The sequence below is a fragment of the Phacochoerus africanus genome, chromosome 5 (genome assembly GCF_016906955.1).
Source record: "Phacochoerus africanus isolate WHEZ1 chromosome 5, ROS_Pafr_v1, whole genome shotgun sequence".
NCBI classification, from domain to species: domain Eukaryota; kingdom Metazoa; phylum Chordata; class Mammalia; order Artiodactyla; family Suidae; genus Phacochoerus; species Phacochoerus africanus.
This window is the reverse complement of record NC_062548.1, coordinates 124,740,222-124,756,806: the sequence shown is the minus strand read 5'-3', so window position 1 is coordinate 124,756,806 and position 16,585 is coordinate 124,740,222. Positions and strand designations below refer to the sequence as shown.

The following is a 16,585-nucleotide window of genomic DNA, read 5'->3' as shown; positions in this document are numbered from 1 at the left end:
TTTTTATGGCCACACCTGTGGCATATGGAAGTTCCCAGGCTGAAGTCGGAATTGGAGCTGCAGCTGCCAGCCTACACCACAGCCACAGCCACACAGGATCCGAGCCACATCTGCGACCTACACTACAGCTTGCAGCAACACCGGATCCTGAACCACGGAGCAAGGCCAGGGATGGAACCCACATCCTCACCTATACTTTGTCAGCTTTGTAACCCACTGAGCCACAACGGGAACTCTGAAGATGTTTCTTTTCTTTTTTTTTTTTTGTCTTTTGTCTTTGTTGTTGTTGTTGTTGTTGTTGTTGTTGCTATTTCTTGGGCCGCTCCCGCGGCACATGGAGGTTCCCAGGCTAGGGGTCGAATCGGAGCTGTAGCCACCGGCCTACGCCAGAGCCACAGCAACGCGGGATCCGAGCCGCCTCTGCAACCTACAGCACAGCTCACGGCAACGCCGGATCGTTAGCCCACTGAGCAAGGGCAGGGACCGAACCCGCAACCTCATGGTTCCTAGTCGGATTCGTTAACCACTGCACCACGACGGGAACTCCCTGAAGATGTTTCTTAATGGCTGAATGCACTCCTTGCTGCACTGGGAGTGGGGGTCCTGGGGGTACAGATGCATATTCAGCATGAGGTGTCTGGGCTCATTCGCTATCTCTTCGGGAAACAAGCTTCTGATATTCACAACTGGATAGATGATTCAAAAGATGGAAATGTGGGGCTTGGCCCACTATCTGTAAGGAAAACCTCTGCTATGGCTCTGGAGCAGGCTGGTTAAATTGTGCAAAGTCTTCTCTTGTCTCCCTGGGGAGAGACAGAGTTCTCAAGCATTTCCTGGGATTTTCTTCTGCACATCAGTCGGTTCTGAGTAAGGATGTGGAGGCCAGTTGGTCACAGTCGAGGCTTGTATAATCCCAGAAAGCGAGATTCTGGGTCCTTTCCTCAGCTGCAAGGAAGAGCAATGAATTGTCAGCTGCCTGCATCTTAGGGTGGGAGAGGGAATCTGCGCACTAAGTATTTGTTCAGTTTCAGACTCATAAGATCATCTCCGTGCCTTGGTTTGTGGCTCTACAAACTTGTAACACAGTGTAATTTTATACTTATGTAGTTGTTTGATGAGTATCTATTTCCCCCACTATCGTTAATATTCTGTGTCTTTTTTAGACTTTATTCAGCACCCAACACAGTGCTTGACCCATAGTAACTGCTCAATAACTGTTTGTTGAGTTAAAGAATGAACGAATCATAAAAAATATCCCTCAGTGGCATTTTAGTAATTTTAATGTAGTACATACATTCTGCCAGGAGATGGCGATAAATACACACAGCCAAGGATTTCGAGTATTAGAGGCTATGGAAGCTAAGAATTACATAAGGCGACAAATTTGTTCATTTCATCAGATGTGGATTTAGGCGTATTTCCTAGTGAATACTTGATTAAAGGAAACAGAAAGATGTAGCAGAAATGACCAGACAGATCTGCATTCAAGTCCTGCCTCTCCCATAGCCAGCCAGGCACCTTGGGCAAAGGCCTTGACAGTTCAAGCTTGTTACCTCGTCCACAACAGGGTCTTTATGATGGCAGGTTTCATTATAAAGATTAAATGAAATAACACACGTTAAAAGTACTAGAAGTGAGCCCACTCTAGTGCTGCGTGAAAATCGTGAAAGTGTTCCCACAAATGATGAGGCAAATGAAAATTTCTCCCAAAGGTTCTACCTTATGTTTCATATACAGTGGTCCCTCTGTATCCATGGGGAATTGGTTCCAGGGCCTCTGTAAATACCAAAATCCAAAGATGCTTAAATCCCTTATGTAAACTGGCCAAGTACAGTTGGCCCTCCATAGCCACAGGGCCACATCTGCAGAGTCAACCAACCACGAGTTACTTCCCTGCTGTCCTCAATGCTCTGTCTTTTTTCTGGTTTTATTCCCAGAATGAATACAATGATGAATAAATAGGTTGGGTACTCTGAGAATTCACAGTTCAGTAATCGATATTAAATAAATAATCCCCTAAATAAATAAGAAGGACAGGTGGTGCTAAACCTCTGTCCTAAAAACCTGCTTCCTTGTAATCAAGTAAAAGTTAAGAAGAACCAAACCATCCTCTTGAGTTGCCTTGAAGAGTCTAAGAGATGCTGAAGGTGTAATTGATCACAGCCCTGCAGTACCGTCATCAGGAAGGACTGTTACTGAGTCGAAGCTTGTATTGCTGGCCACATGACAGGCCAATAAATTGAGAGTTGCTGGGGCAAGGAATGGCGACTTTATTCAGAAAGCCAGCTGACCTAGAAGATGGGGGACTAGGGTCCCAGAGGACCATCTTCCCCAGGTTAGAATTCAGGCTTCTTTTATAGTAAAAGTGGAAGAGGTGTGGTTGGTTCTTCTTGGAGTAGGAATCCTTTGTTCTTGCCACTGTCCGTGTAAGTCAGGTCATGATGTGCCTGTAAACCACCAACAAGACAAATGTTATTCTCAACAAGATAAAAGTTTTGCAACTTTTTATCTCTAGAAGAATGGAAAAGTGTTATACCTTGGAAAGTCAGGGCCTGAGAAGGGGGGGGGGGGCTATCCTATATATTTTAGGCTAAAGGCAACATTAACTTTGTAGCAAAAGCAACAGAATGCAAAGGTTAAAGCAGAAGAAATAGATCCAATATGGAGTCAGATTTGTACTTCCCTAACACAGGGCAGGGTCAAAAGAAATTAATTCACTCCTTCATTCACTAAGTAATTATTGAGCACCTACTATGTGTCGTTTAAACAGGGAACAAAATAACATAGCAGCCAAGACTCCTGTTCTCATGGAGTTTATGTTTCTCATGGAGGAAGAAGGACAATGAATAAATAATTAAAATATGTGTATGAGAGTCAGCTTTTTGGAGAGAAATAAAGCAGTGAAGGGGACGAGGGAATTCTGGGGATGGGAGAGTTAACATTTGTAGTGAGGACTGTTAAAATGTTTTTCACTACCATTCAGTTGTGAAAACCCTTCTCTTCCCTCCTGGGAACATGAATGTGTTAAGTTTAAGGCAGCATTCCTGTTTCACAGATGAAGGGGAGCTGCTAAAAGAAGTGACGCAACCACAGATACGAAGACACAAGGATAAATACGAGATCAGGGACCCGGTCGGTGCTCACCAGGAATTCACAGCCCTTCTCCTTGGAAGGCCCCAAGCAAAGAACCGGGAGGAGCAGAGGAGCAAACTGCCTCTGCCCTCGCAGAACTCACAGGCTGGGAGGGACACGGGCTAGAGGGTTTGGAAAGATTCGTCTAGAAACCAGTGATGCACAAACCAAGCAGAGGGAGAGAGTCCGTCCAGCCATGAAGGTTGCATGAAGGGGGAGCATTTGAGCCGGACCTAAAGACAAGGTGGGATTTCTTGATTGGCCAAGGCGAGGTGGCATGAGAGAGAGAAGGCATTTGAAGCGTGAAAGCAGAGGGCGGGTTTGGTGACACCTGGGAAGACAGCCGAGATTCAGGGGGCACAAAGCAGAGGAATGAGAGCGACAGGCTGCAGGCAGGGGCCGTCACGAAGGGCGAGAAGTTCAAGTGGAGTGCGTGCCAGCGAGCCTCTGGGGGCTGTGCTTGAGAGCAGAGAGAAGCAGGACACATCGTGTTTAAGGCGCATATCGGGTCAAGTTGGAAGCCCTTGAATGGCAAGCAAAGGAGCTTAGGTTTGATTCCACTGAGTGTTTCTGTGAGGAGAAATGACACCGTCGGAGCCACATTGCAGGAAGGACGGTGTGGCCTGGGTGTCAAACCTGGAGGAGACTAGAGACAGGAGGAGGAGGAGACTCCGGCCAGAATCAATGCACAGTGCTGGGGGCTCTGGTGGAGAGAGAAGCGGGGGCCCTCCATGGATCCTCTCGCTGGAAAGTGGACAGGCGCTGGGAGGTGGAGAGAAACAGGGGGAGACCTGACCCACCAGGCCCTGGCTGAAGGCACCCACTGACTGAAGCCATCTCTGGGAACGCTCAGCCCACTCCCCTAAGCAGAGCCCAAGTGGGCTCGGGGAGCTTGCCCGTGACCCAGCTCTGCAGACGGCCCACGTGATCAGGCTGTGCCCACTGACTGGGCTCTGCTGAGTCTGAGTGGAGGGTCCGGCAGCCCTCTCCCTCCAGCCCCTCTCCAGGAAGAGGAGGCCTGGGTATGACCTTGCTCTGCAGCAGCACCCCACGACAGACGGCAGGTACCACAGGCCGCCCTCATCTCCGCGCATCCTGGGGAGGGGAGGTCCACGGGAAAGAAAGATGTATGGCCCAGAAGAATTATCTCAGAAACTTCCAGAAATCAGACCAGGGACTGCCACAGGGCAAGTGCACCCACCCTTGTCAGTCAGCAGGACAGACGGGCATATGTGCCAGCTCTCTGCCACGCCAGACCCTCCACCCCCTGCAAATCTGCTGAGAAGCCCTGTCCCCGGGGCCTGTCTAGAAAGCTCAGCTCCCTCTCCTCTCTTGGGACGGCACAGGAGGGCTGTGTGTTCCTTGTTCTCTACTGGTCTTGGCTTGAGCTCAGCAGAACCGGGAGGCCTCAGGGGGTTGGCCTTTTCTCAACTCCTTTGTCCTCATTTCTGAGGCGCTCATCCTCAGAAGCGCCTCCCACCGCAGGCTTCCTGCAAACAAAGGCTCCCTCACTTGGTCAACAAAGATAGTGCAGGGGGCACAGAGCAGAGTGACGCTGCATGCGCAGGGCTGACCAGTCCAAGGAGAGAAGGGTGACAGCAGCATGTGTTTGCAGAGAAGGGGCTTCGGAGGAGGTGGCAGCTGGCTGGACTTCAAACAATAGGAGGTAGAACTGAGCAGTAGGCCAGGGTCCCACAGACAAAGGGCAGACAGAGGCAGGAAAGCAGGGGGCACTTACGGATTGGCAGGTAATTGCATCTGGCTTCCGCAAACGGGTGATCCTGCCCCAAGTTAGAAACAGGGCTGGCCCTTGCAGCTCACCTGTGAATTGGTTTTCAGCATCAAGGTGGCATTTTCCTACAGACATCATGCTGCACTTGGTAGCTGGGTCCGAGGCCGGCAGCCTTTCGAAGCCATTTCCTCAGAGCATATCTGGAACACAGGATTGTTCCTGTGGTAGGATGGGGACAGATCACCATGTGGCCTTGAGGTCAGGGTCTCATCAGCAGGGCCAGAAGTCTCTTCCTGGCCCCACCTTCTGCCAACCTGCTAGGCTCTGAGCCCCCAAGTGTCTGAGCAAAAGGGCTGTGGGCAGCACAGGGGCAAGGACAGGACCTGAGAAAGCAGGCTGTAGAAAAGCCTGGGAAGTTGCCTCCAGGCCCTGGGCTCGGTCAGCTATCATCCCGGGCTCAGGAGCCGGGGGACGAGCCCACTCACCGGCACCCCCAGAGTTAAGCTGGCCAGAACCTGGGGCAAACTTTGCTCCACCTCCAAACTCTGCTCTTCACAGAGGAGCCGTCTCTCAGGCACCCTCAGGGGGGCCGGCTGCCCTGCCGGTGCCAAACCCCAAAAGATGCCTCTAGGAACCACAGCGCACAGCTTCTGGGGTCTGAGGGAGTCCTGACTGGGCAGTAATTGACCATCTGCAGTTGCTTCCCAGATGAGGTCGTTTTTGTTTTTGTTTTTGTTTTTACTTTTAATGGAAATACAGGATACATTTGCTTTAAAATTTTTGACCAAAAGTAGAAAAACTGTGTGCATGTGTGTGCGTGTGTACATAGGCATAAAAGAAAGGCTGGAAATTTTTTGACAGTGAGCTATGTTAGATTAGCTAATGCAGTTCCTGAAATTTCATAACTAAATTTATTTTCTTTCAAACCGATTTCTATGAGCTGGATGTTTGTGTGTCCCCAAAATTCGTATGTTGAAACTTAATACCCAAAATGATGGTATTAGGAGGCAGGTGCTTAGGTCATGATAGTGGAGCCCTCCTGAATAAGATTGGTGCCCTTATATGGCTGGTTTTTTTTTTTTTTGGTCTTTTTTTAGGGCCACACCCACAGCACATGGAGGTTCCCAGGCTAGGGGTCGAATCGGAGCTGTAGCCACCTGCATACACCACAGCCACAGCCACACCGGATCCGAATTGTGTCTGCGACCTACACCACAGCTCACAGGAACACAGGATCCTTAACCCACTGAGCGAGGCCAGGGATCAAACCTGTGTCCTCATGGATGCTAGTCAGAGTTGTTTCTGCTGAGCCTCGACGGGAACTCCGGGAACTCCTTTTTTTATATTTTTTTGGGGGGGATTAGTGCCCTTATAAAAGAAACCCCACAGAGTCCCCTTGCCCCTTCTGCCCCGTGAGGACAATGTGAGAAGTCAGCAATCCGCAGCACAAAAGAGAGACCTCACCAGGACCCTGATCTTGAACTTCCAGCTGCCAGAACTATGAGAAATAAATGTTTGTTGGCTTATTAGCTGCCCAGTCTGTGAGAGTTCGTTATAGCAGCCTGAACTATGAAGCCTTAAGTGAAATATATATAATTATATATATGAAACATTTCAACCTTAGAGATCTTTTTTCTGTTATATTAAGAGATTTAGGTTATTAATACCACCGAAAATTGTGGTATTAATTGTGAATCTTGATCACAGACTCAGTTCTTCCAAAGTAAACACATTGGCCATACAAGTCGGTAAACAGACCTTCTGCAAGGCACATGTAACTTTAAAACTCAAAACTTAACAATCGATTTTTTTTCTCAACGATTTCCAGATCTATATTAATGTCTAATATCCTGACCTAAGGTGCCCTACTCTTTATAGATAAAACTGTCAGCTTACCTTTATGTTGTGAGATATAAGATAGGTAAATCATTGCACCACCAGAAATCTACACGGATGGAGAAAAATAATACCCAGTGGGCTTGTGTCACTGCTTATGGAAAGGCTGGTAGGTAAACAGCCTGAAGGAGACTTGGGAATCCACCAGGGGGCTCACTCTGTTCTTAGGCTGGTTCACAGTTACCAGCTGCCCAAGACCCCTGAACACCAGGCAGCTGGCACTTCAGCAAACAGCACACCCCCCCCCCACCACCTCCAGAGAGAGAGAGGACGACCCCTCGTGCACAGACACATATAATATTGTGATAGAATAAGAAATACATATTTAGCGAGTTCCCATCATGGCTCAGTGGTAATGAACCTGAGTAGTATCCATGAGGATACGGGTTTGATCCCTGGCCTCAATCAGTGATTTAAGGATGTCACAGACATGACTCAGTGGATCCTGTTGCTGTGGCTGTGGTGTAGGCCGGCAGCTATAGCTCCAGTTTGACCCCTAGCCTGGGAACGTCCATATGCCCCAGGAGCAGCCCTAAAAAGAGCGGAGGGGGGGAGGGGGTCAAAAAAAAAATCGAAGTACATATTTGGTCTTAGCCTCCATTCCTGCCAGGAAAGCTTCTAAGACTCTTGGCATCTCTGGAGTGATAACAGTGTCTTTTGCATGTCAATGAAATAACTGTTGGCTGGGAGCCCCTATAGCGCCAGGATTGGGGCAGGGTTTGGGGGGCTGGTCCCAGAAAGAAGATGTCCGATCAGAGAGTTGGAACTTTCAGCCTCAACCCAGACCTTCAAGGAGGGGGAGGGTCTGGAGATTGAATTTGGTTACCAATGGCCAATGACTTCATCAATCACGTCTGCATAATGGAAAGGCTATAAGAACTCTTAAACTACAGGGCTCAGGGTTCTTCCAGGCTGGGGAACACATCGGGGTGCTGGGAGGGTGGTGTTCCCAGAGAGGGCGTGGAAGCGCTGTGCACCCTGCATCCCCGTACCTTGCGCTATGCATCCCTTCGGTGGGGTGGTATCCTTTATAACAAACTGGTCAATAGTAAAGAAAGTGTCTTCCTGAATTCTGTGAGTTGTTCCAGCAGATTATCCAACCTGAGGAAGGGATTGTGGGAACTCTCCGATGTTATAACCAGTCTCAGAGGTACAGGCAGGGACCTGGGACTTGTGACTGGCATCTCAGGTCAGGGGTAGTCTTGTGGGACTGACCCTTCACCTCTGGGTCAGAATTAAGTTGGATGGTAGGACAACTGGTGTCCAGCCAGTTGGAGAATTTGTGGTTGTGAGGTGAAAAAAACAAAACAAAAACAAACCAAAAGACCCCCATCAGTGTTGTGCGTGAAAAGCAGTTCAGAGCACATGAGGATCAAAGGTACCTGCTTAGAAATCTTCAGGTTCAAAATCGCTCAGTTAAAAGCTCACCGCCTGGCAGCCTGTTCTCAAGTGCCCAAGCCCGAAAGTGGCACTTGTGGGTGGGGTGTGGGGGGGAGGTTTGCAGGGGAAACGTGCCAAGCAGGTGAAAGAGGAAGGAAGCCTTTTCTCCCCATAACCTGCCTCCTCGAAAGCAACAGCCCAGGCCTGAGCTTAGGGGACACTTGGCCCCCTGCTCTGTCGTAGCTCCTGTCAGAATCCAGGACCACCGGTCATTTCACGTTGGCCCCAGTACCCAGGGACTCTGAGCACCTAAGACGGGGCCTGAGGAGAAAAAGGCCTCCGTGGATGCCGATGAATGATGAAAAATGAAGGGTAGCAAAAATGAATGATGTGCTTAGACAGTGACGCAGCAAAGAAGAAACTTGCCCTTCGCAGCCACAGAATGTTGTTGTTGTTGTTGTTTTGTTTTTTATTACTCGATGAATTTATTACATTTGTAGTTGTACAATGATCATCACAATCCAATTTTATAGGATTTCCATCCCACAACCTCAGCGCATCCTCCTACCCCCCAAACTGTCTCCTTTGGAGACCGTAAGTTTTTCCAAGTCTGTGAGTCAGTATCTGTTCTGCGAAGAAGTTCATACAGAGTGTTGTTTGATTAGAAGAGAAGAGGTTGTCAACTTTTTGCTTTCTGAGGCTAATAAAATGATTGTTGCCATTTTAAGCCACTCCGTTTTGGCGGGGAGGGGTTCTTATGCAGCAAGAGCAACCAGGACAGACCCTGGCATCCGGAAGTGGGAGCTGCTGAAGTACAAGCCTAGGGCAGCTCCTGCCCTTGGAACGCTTGCCTTGACCCTGCGCCTCCTCTATTGGATCTTTACATAAAATGCTTATTTTGTTTCTGGAGGGAAATTTTCTACTGTCCAATGTGCTTCTCTGGGTAGGAGGAGCGGATGGCAGGGCTCAGCAGGTCCCAGGTCAGGATGCTCACTGAGAGAGGGGAGACAGCCTGGGGGGCGGGGGGCATGACCCCGGCCATCCACATGCCCAAACCTCTTGGCAAATGCCAAAACCCACGCAGGAACAGGAATCCGGCTATATCCACGGGGCTCTGCTCTGGATTTTGGATTTGCTGGATTTCTTCATCCAGAAACACACACAGACCTTCTCTACTTTAAAACATCCCGTGGTTTGCTTTTGTTTGGAGGGCAGGTATGAGGTTCGTTTGCTTTGCGTCCTGTGGCTCCCCTGGAGACTGTCCTTTAGCTTTGGGGGCAGAGCGTCAAGTATCAGAACTCCCTGCTCTTTGGGACACGCCCAGACGCGTGTCCAGGGCGAGGCCGCTGCCTCGTTCCCGGCCGTCTTACCTCCTCTGCGCCTGTGTCCATCCTGTCTCCCACCACACCCCATGGGCTCTGAGAAGACAGCTCCTTATGTCTCTCAAAAAGAAGCCCGGTCGTGTTGTATTTTGAGTGGGTTTTAAAGGGGCTGCAAAAGAAAAGTTCCTGCAGAAAGAAGTCAGACACTGGCACCCCGCCCAGGGCAAGGGCTGCGGGCTGGGGGGCGAAAGGGCTGGGGAGCCTCTGGCAGAAAGGCCTAGATGGTCTCACTCAGAGGACGTGGGGAGAGAAGTTGGCTGCTGCCTCCATCCCAGTCCTCGAGGAAAGTGACCAGGGCAGCCACGGTTAAGGAGTCTTAGTTGCCCCAATCTAGGCCCTGCCGACGCAGAAGCTGAGGGTCCCCAGCCTCACCCAGAGGAAGCAGTGAGGGGCCTGGGAGTAAGGACACTGGAAGTGCTCCATTGGCCTGCCCTTGGCCCAAACCCCCATCCAGGCGGGCCAGCCTGTCACCCTCATGCCGCGGCCTGGGAGAGCGCCCGGGGCTGTGAGCCAGAAGCGCAGGCGGCCCTTCACTCTGGGCCCCGTGATCCGCCCCCTCCAACCTCTGACGGTAACCCTGTGTGCTCTGCTTTGTAGTTCTTCCCGTATGGAGACGCCTCCAAGTTTGCCCAGCACGCCTTCCGAACCTTTGACAAGAATGGGGACGGCACCATCGACTTCCGAGAGTTCATCTGCGCCCTGTCCATCACCTCCAGGGGCAGCTTTGAGCAGAAGCTGAACTGGGCCTTCAACATGTACGACCTGGACGGTGACGGCAAGATCACGCGGGTGGAGATGCTGGAGATCATCGAGGTGAGGCGGCCCCAGGGCGTGGTCCCCATCTGGGCTGCGGGCAGGAGGGCAGCCCCGGGAAGATGCCCCTGTCTCCCCCATCCCCAGCAGGAGCCCTGCCAGGCTTTGTATTCTCTGTGCCTGGCTCCAGCGCAGCCCTGAGAAATGTCACAGGTCCAAGCTGTCAGAGGTCCAAAGCTGACTGTCCATCAGCCACTCTCACTTGCCCTGTGAGGTGTGCCACAAACATAAGCTAGTGGGTGAAAGGGGTGGTATCAGGATCCGGCTTCTCTGGCCCTTGGTTTCACTCTGCTCTGCGGGACGCCAACCTCTTCCTCAAACCAGCCCCCTCCACCATGGGGGGCACAAGATGCTGCCCATGGCTCCCAGGTCCCCATCACCCCACAGGAACAGGCATCGTTGTCAGCTGTCTGTGCAAACATCCCAGGACCCCCTGCCCGCTGCTCTGACCTGTCTTCCACGCTCCTCCCTGCATACCGCCCTCGAGATACCTGGACCTCCTGGCTTTCCTAGAACACACAGCCTCCCTTCAGGGTCTCCATGTCCTCTCCCTCTGCCCAGAACCCCTCCCTGACCCCCTCACCTCAGAGCTATGACCTCACCTCGCCCCCAGCAGCCTGCCTTCCTGTGCTCCCTGCCCCCAATAGAGCCCAGCCCCCACCCCCTGCTGCCCAACGCCTTTCCTGCATGTTGTCGCAGCATTTAGCACCGCCCCACATAACCTTACGTAACAAAACACAAGCTCTAAGAGAGGGCTCTGCTCCCCCACCACTGTATCCCTAGAACCTAGAACAGTCCTGGAGGCTGGCGGGCACTTAACTGCTGATGAATGAGTCAGTGTCTTTTCTTGGCAAGTGTGCCCATCTCTGCACCAGCCCGTGTGACCACAGGCAAGAGGCAAGGGGTCCTCCCTGGAGCTGGGGTGCGGCCTCATCCACACAGGGCTGAGATTCAGGGAGGGTCGATCCCCGGATGAAAACTAGGGGATGTTGGCAAGAGACAGTAGCCCAAACCCCCAGATGCCCACCATGCTGCACTCGCTGTCCTCCCACTACAGCTGCTTCCGGTGCAGTGAGCTCCCGTCGTGTCCTCTGGAGCCCTGCCTTCCCTCTCTCAGCATCCTTAGTCCATTCTCTCCCGCTAGTACCCACATGCCTTCCCAGGGGAAGCGGAAGATCTAACAGCAGCAAGGGCAGCTCGAGGAGTCACACCTGGCATTGCTGCTTCCTGGCTGTGGGCCTTTGAGCAGCAAAACCTCAATGTCTTCGTGAAAGAAAATAAGGATGTTAAAACCTGCCCTCCGAGTCTAGTGTAAGGATTGGGGGAGAGGCTGTGCAAAGCACCTAGCACGCTTCCTGACGTAGGAAATGCTCAGAGAAGGGCAGCTAACTCTCGAGGCCCTGTCTGCCTTGGAAATACCATCTGCCTCAACTCTCAGCTTCCTTCCTTCTCATCAGCCATGTCCCCCTTCATGTGTCTTCGGTGTGTGTGGCTCCCTGCCTCCAGCTCCAGGATTTCCACCAGCTTCCGGCCCTTTGCACCTGTGCCCTGGCACCCTCTCCTGCCTCCAGCTTCCCCTTGGCTGAGCCACTATCTCAGGACCCAGCCGATCAATAAGTGATGCAGTCTTAGAGCATCCCTGTGCTTCAGGAGCTGCTCCTCATTTATCACATCTTTACAGAGCACTTCCTCGGTGCTGGACCCGGATACACGAATCTCTGACAGCTGGTCCCCTCCGCCGCGGCCTCGCTGTCTATGTGGGACCCCTCACTCCCTGCTGGCCACTTTTGTGCCTACCGTGCTTGTCACCTTGGGATGTCCTTCAGGGTTCTGGACTCATCGGAACCGTCTCACCCTTAAGTCCAATTTATCTCGACCTGTCCTGAAAGCCGTCTTGGCCCACCTCACCCCAGAGTTCTCCACCGCCCTCTCGGGCTCCCCGTAGCCTGGGGTCAGCCTTTGCAGGCACCAGCCTCCTTGCAGGTGGGGCAGAGACAGATGTGAAAAGCAGCAAGTGCCGGCCCTGGAGGAGCTCACTGGCCTGACGGCCCGCGTCCACACAAGGGCACCTGAGAACAGAGAGAGGCAGGTGCTGTGATGGGAGGGTCAGGAGAGGACGGAAGAGCAAGGGCCATGTAACCCCATGCAGGATGGTGCGTCTGCCCTGAGGTGCTGTGCACAGGCCTAGCAGGTCCACAAGTTCTGGTTGAATGAGAGGGTACTTCAGACGGTTATTTCCTCCTAGAAAAGCACAGGTGACAGCATATCCTGTTTTCAGAGAAGACAGTGCTAAACATTTTGATGCCCCCGGGCGTGTCCCATGAAACGCGAGTCTCCAGGGCCTCCTTCGTGGGGGAGCACGTTCCTATTTAGTTCCGAGTCTGACGTGACCTCGGCCTACGTTGGTGTGAAGTGTAAGGGTCTGTATCTGGAACATGCTTCCCCTGGGGGTCATGTTCATGGTCAGCTTGCCAGGCTACATCTTAGAGACGGTTAATGGACACGGCCATGTTCAGAGTTGTTAGACGAGGCCCCAGGTGGACTTTGTGTGTCTGCACTTCTTTCTGCTGTGACCTCATCCATAGGGCACTTCTCTTCCTGCCTGTTGCCTCTTTTAAGCCTTGTTCATTTCAGCCCCTGAAGGACAGGGTAAGAGTGGCAGCTTATGGTGGATGCCCCCTCTGTCTTTAAAATCCAGGCGTGTCTGCTTTTCCCTCCTTCTCCACTCAGTTCTCGCTAATCTGGACCCCCTCTACCAACTGTTCATCAAATGAAATGTCAATAATCTTCTTCTTGGGGTTCCCATCGTGGCTCAGTGGAAATGAATCTAATTAGCATCCACGAGGATACAGGTTTGATCCCTGGCCTTGCTCAGTGGGTTAAGGATCCGGCATTTCCGCAAGCTGTGGAGTAGGTCGCAGAGGGAGCTTGGATCCCGCGTTGCTGTGGCTGCAGTGTAGGCCAGCAGCTACAGCTCCGATTCAACCTCCATATACTGCTAGTGCGACCCTAAAAAAAAAAAAATAAATAATAATAATAATAATAATAATCTGCTTCTATTACTTATTTGTTCATTTTCTTTTCTTTTGTATTTATTTATTTATTTATTTATTTATTTATTTATTTATTTATTTATTTTTGTCTTTTTGCTATTTCTTTGGGCCGCTTCTGCGGCATATGGAGGTTCCCAGGCTAGGGGTTGAATCGAAGCTGTAGCCACCGGCCTACGCCAGAGCCACAGCAACGCGGGATCCGAGCCACATCTGCAACCTACACCACAGCTCACGCCAACGCTGGATCGTTAACCCACTGAGCAAGGGCAGGGACCGAACTCGCAACCTCATGGTTCCTAGTCGGATTCGTTAACCACTCGCCACAACGGGAACTCCTCTTTTCTGTTTTTAAAGCCATACCTTCGGCCCATGGAAGTTCCTAGGCTAGGGTTTGAATCAGAGCTGCAGCTCCCGGCCTGTGCCACAGCCACAGCAACAGTGGATCCAAGCACTATCTGCGACCTACACCACAGCTTGTGGCAATGCCAGATACTTAACCCACTGAGCAAGGCCAGGGATCAAACCTGCATCCTCATAGACACCACATCAAGTTCTTAACCCATTGAACCACAGCGGGAACTCCAATAGTCTGCTTCTAATAAAGTCAAATTTTGTAAATTTTTTCCCACCATAAATCAACACTAGAACCTAGTTATAAAAGTGAGCAAACAAAATGTTTTATCTCAGTAGACATTTACTTGTTCAGTGAAACACTTGTTAGTACTTTACTCTTTCTGATGGGTATTCTTCAAAACTTTATTGAGTTGTAATTAACAGACCGTAAATTTACCCATTTCAGCTATACAATTCAATGATTCTCAGTAAACTTACCAAAGTGTGCATCCATCATCATAATCCAATTTTAGAACATTTAAATTTTCCCCGATTAGATTCTGCATGCCCGTTCATACCCCTAGGCTCCGGAAACTATCCTTCTGCTTTGCCTCGATGGATCTGTCTTCCCGGACATTTCATAAATGAAGTCATACCGTATATGTTTGGCCTTTTTTGTTTGTTTGTTTGTTTTTGCTTTTTAGGGCTGCACCCATGGCACATGGAAGTTCCCAGGCTAGGAGTCAAATAGAAGCTGCAGCTGCTGGCCTTTGCCTCAGCCACAGCCACAGCCACACAGGATCTGAGCCATGTCTGTGACCTACAGCACAGCTCACGGCAACGCCGGATCCTTAACCCACTGAGTGAGGCCAGGGATCAAACCTGCATCCTCATGGATCCTAGTCAGGTTCGTTACCGCTGAGCCACAACGGGAACTCCCCAGATACATCATATCTTGATGAGCATTTGCGCTATTTTCACTTGGGGGCTGTTATTAATAACGCTGCTATGAATGTTCACCTACAAGTCTTTGTGTATATTTTCTAAGACACTTTGCTAAGAAAGAAACCTACTTTACCTTTCATTCCCATGTTGAGAATTAACTATGCAGAATTAATTGAACCGGGCCACAGGAAGTCCCACTCTGTTCTTTAATTTACTAACAGAGTCCGTGACACAGCTCATGCTCACCGTAAACTAACTTCTTTCGGGGATAATTTCTACTTGCTTTCTTGACGGATTGTGAGTCTCTTATCCTTTGGGACCACACTTCATCTTTTCCTAAAGCTCCAAGGAGTGGTGCTTATTGACTATTATCGGACCTCAAACTCAGACTGTTTATACCTAAACTGGCCATTTTCCTCCCTGAACCCGTCCCTAACCCATGATTCTTGGTCTCACCACGACTCTTGCTACTCACTTCCTCTGGCCAGAAACCCCAGGAGTCACACAAACTTCTTCTCTATCCAGTTGGTCTTGAGACACACACACTTGGTTGCATCTCTCTCTTACTTAAAACCATCTCAGGAGTCCTTTGACGTCTGCTGAAATCCTTTATGTAAAACCATCTCAGAAGTCCTTTGACGTCCCCTGAAATCCGCTACCGATCAGAGGAGGACTTACGGCCTGTTGCTTGTTCTCCCCAGGCAATCTACAAAATGGTGGGCACCGTGATCATGATGAAAATGAATGAGGATGGCCTCACGCCCGAGCAGCGAGTAGACAAGATTTTCAGCAAGATGGATAAGAACAAAGACGACCAGATTACCCTGGATGAATTCAAAGAAGCTGCGAAGAGCGACCCTTCCATCGTATTACTTCTGCAGTGCGACATTCAGAAATGAGCGAAGGTCAACGTTACGGACTGCGCAAAAGTCTCAATGTTCCATTCAGTCTGCAGCTATTCACACACACACACACACACACACACACACACACACACACTCTCTTGCTTGGACTACCTATAAATGGACTTGCTTCTTGTGTTTGAAACACTTGTGTGCATGAGAATGTCATTTGCTAATGAATTTTAAAAAGCATATATTATAAAACAAACCAGCCACAATGTGATATGTGTAATATCATTTCATAAAAAAAAACAAACAAAAAACCTTCCTCCTCCAAAGCCTGGGCAGAAATGTGCTGCAAAGAGTTATATGATTTCTTGTTTGTGTTTTGCTAATGCTCGTGTCTCCTTGATTACATGGTGTTAGTGGCACTGAGATCCCCCACAGTAATGTAACTGAATTAGAAGCTGTGTCACCATCTCCTGTAAAATAGTACTGGACACACACACAGAGCGGCCCTTGGCTCCTCGGTGTGGTCCCCACACAAGAGCTTGTATTCCCAGTGAATAGAAATGTACATTTGCATGCCTTTTAGGTTTGCCTTAATTCTTACCTCATTTGCATCCTATCGACCTGGAAAGAGCTGTGTTGGAATTAATGTAGTGTAAAACTTAAAAACCCTGCTAAATGACTCATTAATTAAGCATATCTATCTATATATACATATACACAAAGATATTATTTATTGAAAGTAAAAAAAAAGGATGTGTATTGATTTCTGCTTGAATTTTCAAAGGCTTCCAAAGAAGTGGCAATAGATGTCCCAAATAAATTTATAACATTTGACTTTTCCCCTCAGTTCTTTTTTCATAATTTTAATTGAAACAGATGTTCATAATCAGCAAAGGTCAGTAGCAACAATTTACTAAATATACCTTTTTTTGGAATAATACTCATTTTTTGCATACATTAAGATTGCCAGTGACTTGGCTCCCATTTTAGAAACCAAACCTTGTCCTCTGTTATCTGTTTATCCAAATTTTGATTTCCAAATGTGAAGAAACATGAACATTTACT

General features: G+C 49.7%; 1 protein-coding gene across 2 annotated transcripts in view; it reads left to right on the top strand.

The window, feature by feature from the left end:
- Positions 1 to 16,354, top strand: part of VSNL1 (visinin like 1) — a 110,013-nt gene extending 93,659 nt beyond the window's left edge. For both annotated transcript variants that reach the window (XM_047782605.1, XM_047782606.1), the window contains 2 exons: positions 10,120 to 10,335; positions 15,368 to 16,354. In XM_047782605.1, coding sequence (XP_047638561.1) covers positions 10,120 to 10,335; positions 15,368 to 15,565 — 414 coding nt within the window. In that variant the 3' untranslated portion in view covers positions 15,566 to 16,354. The remainder of the gene's footprint in view (positions 1 to 10,119; positions 10,336 to 15,367) is intronic.
- Positions 16,355 to 16,585: the final 231 nt, after the last annotated feature.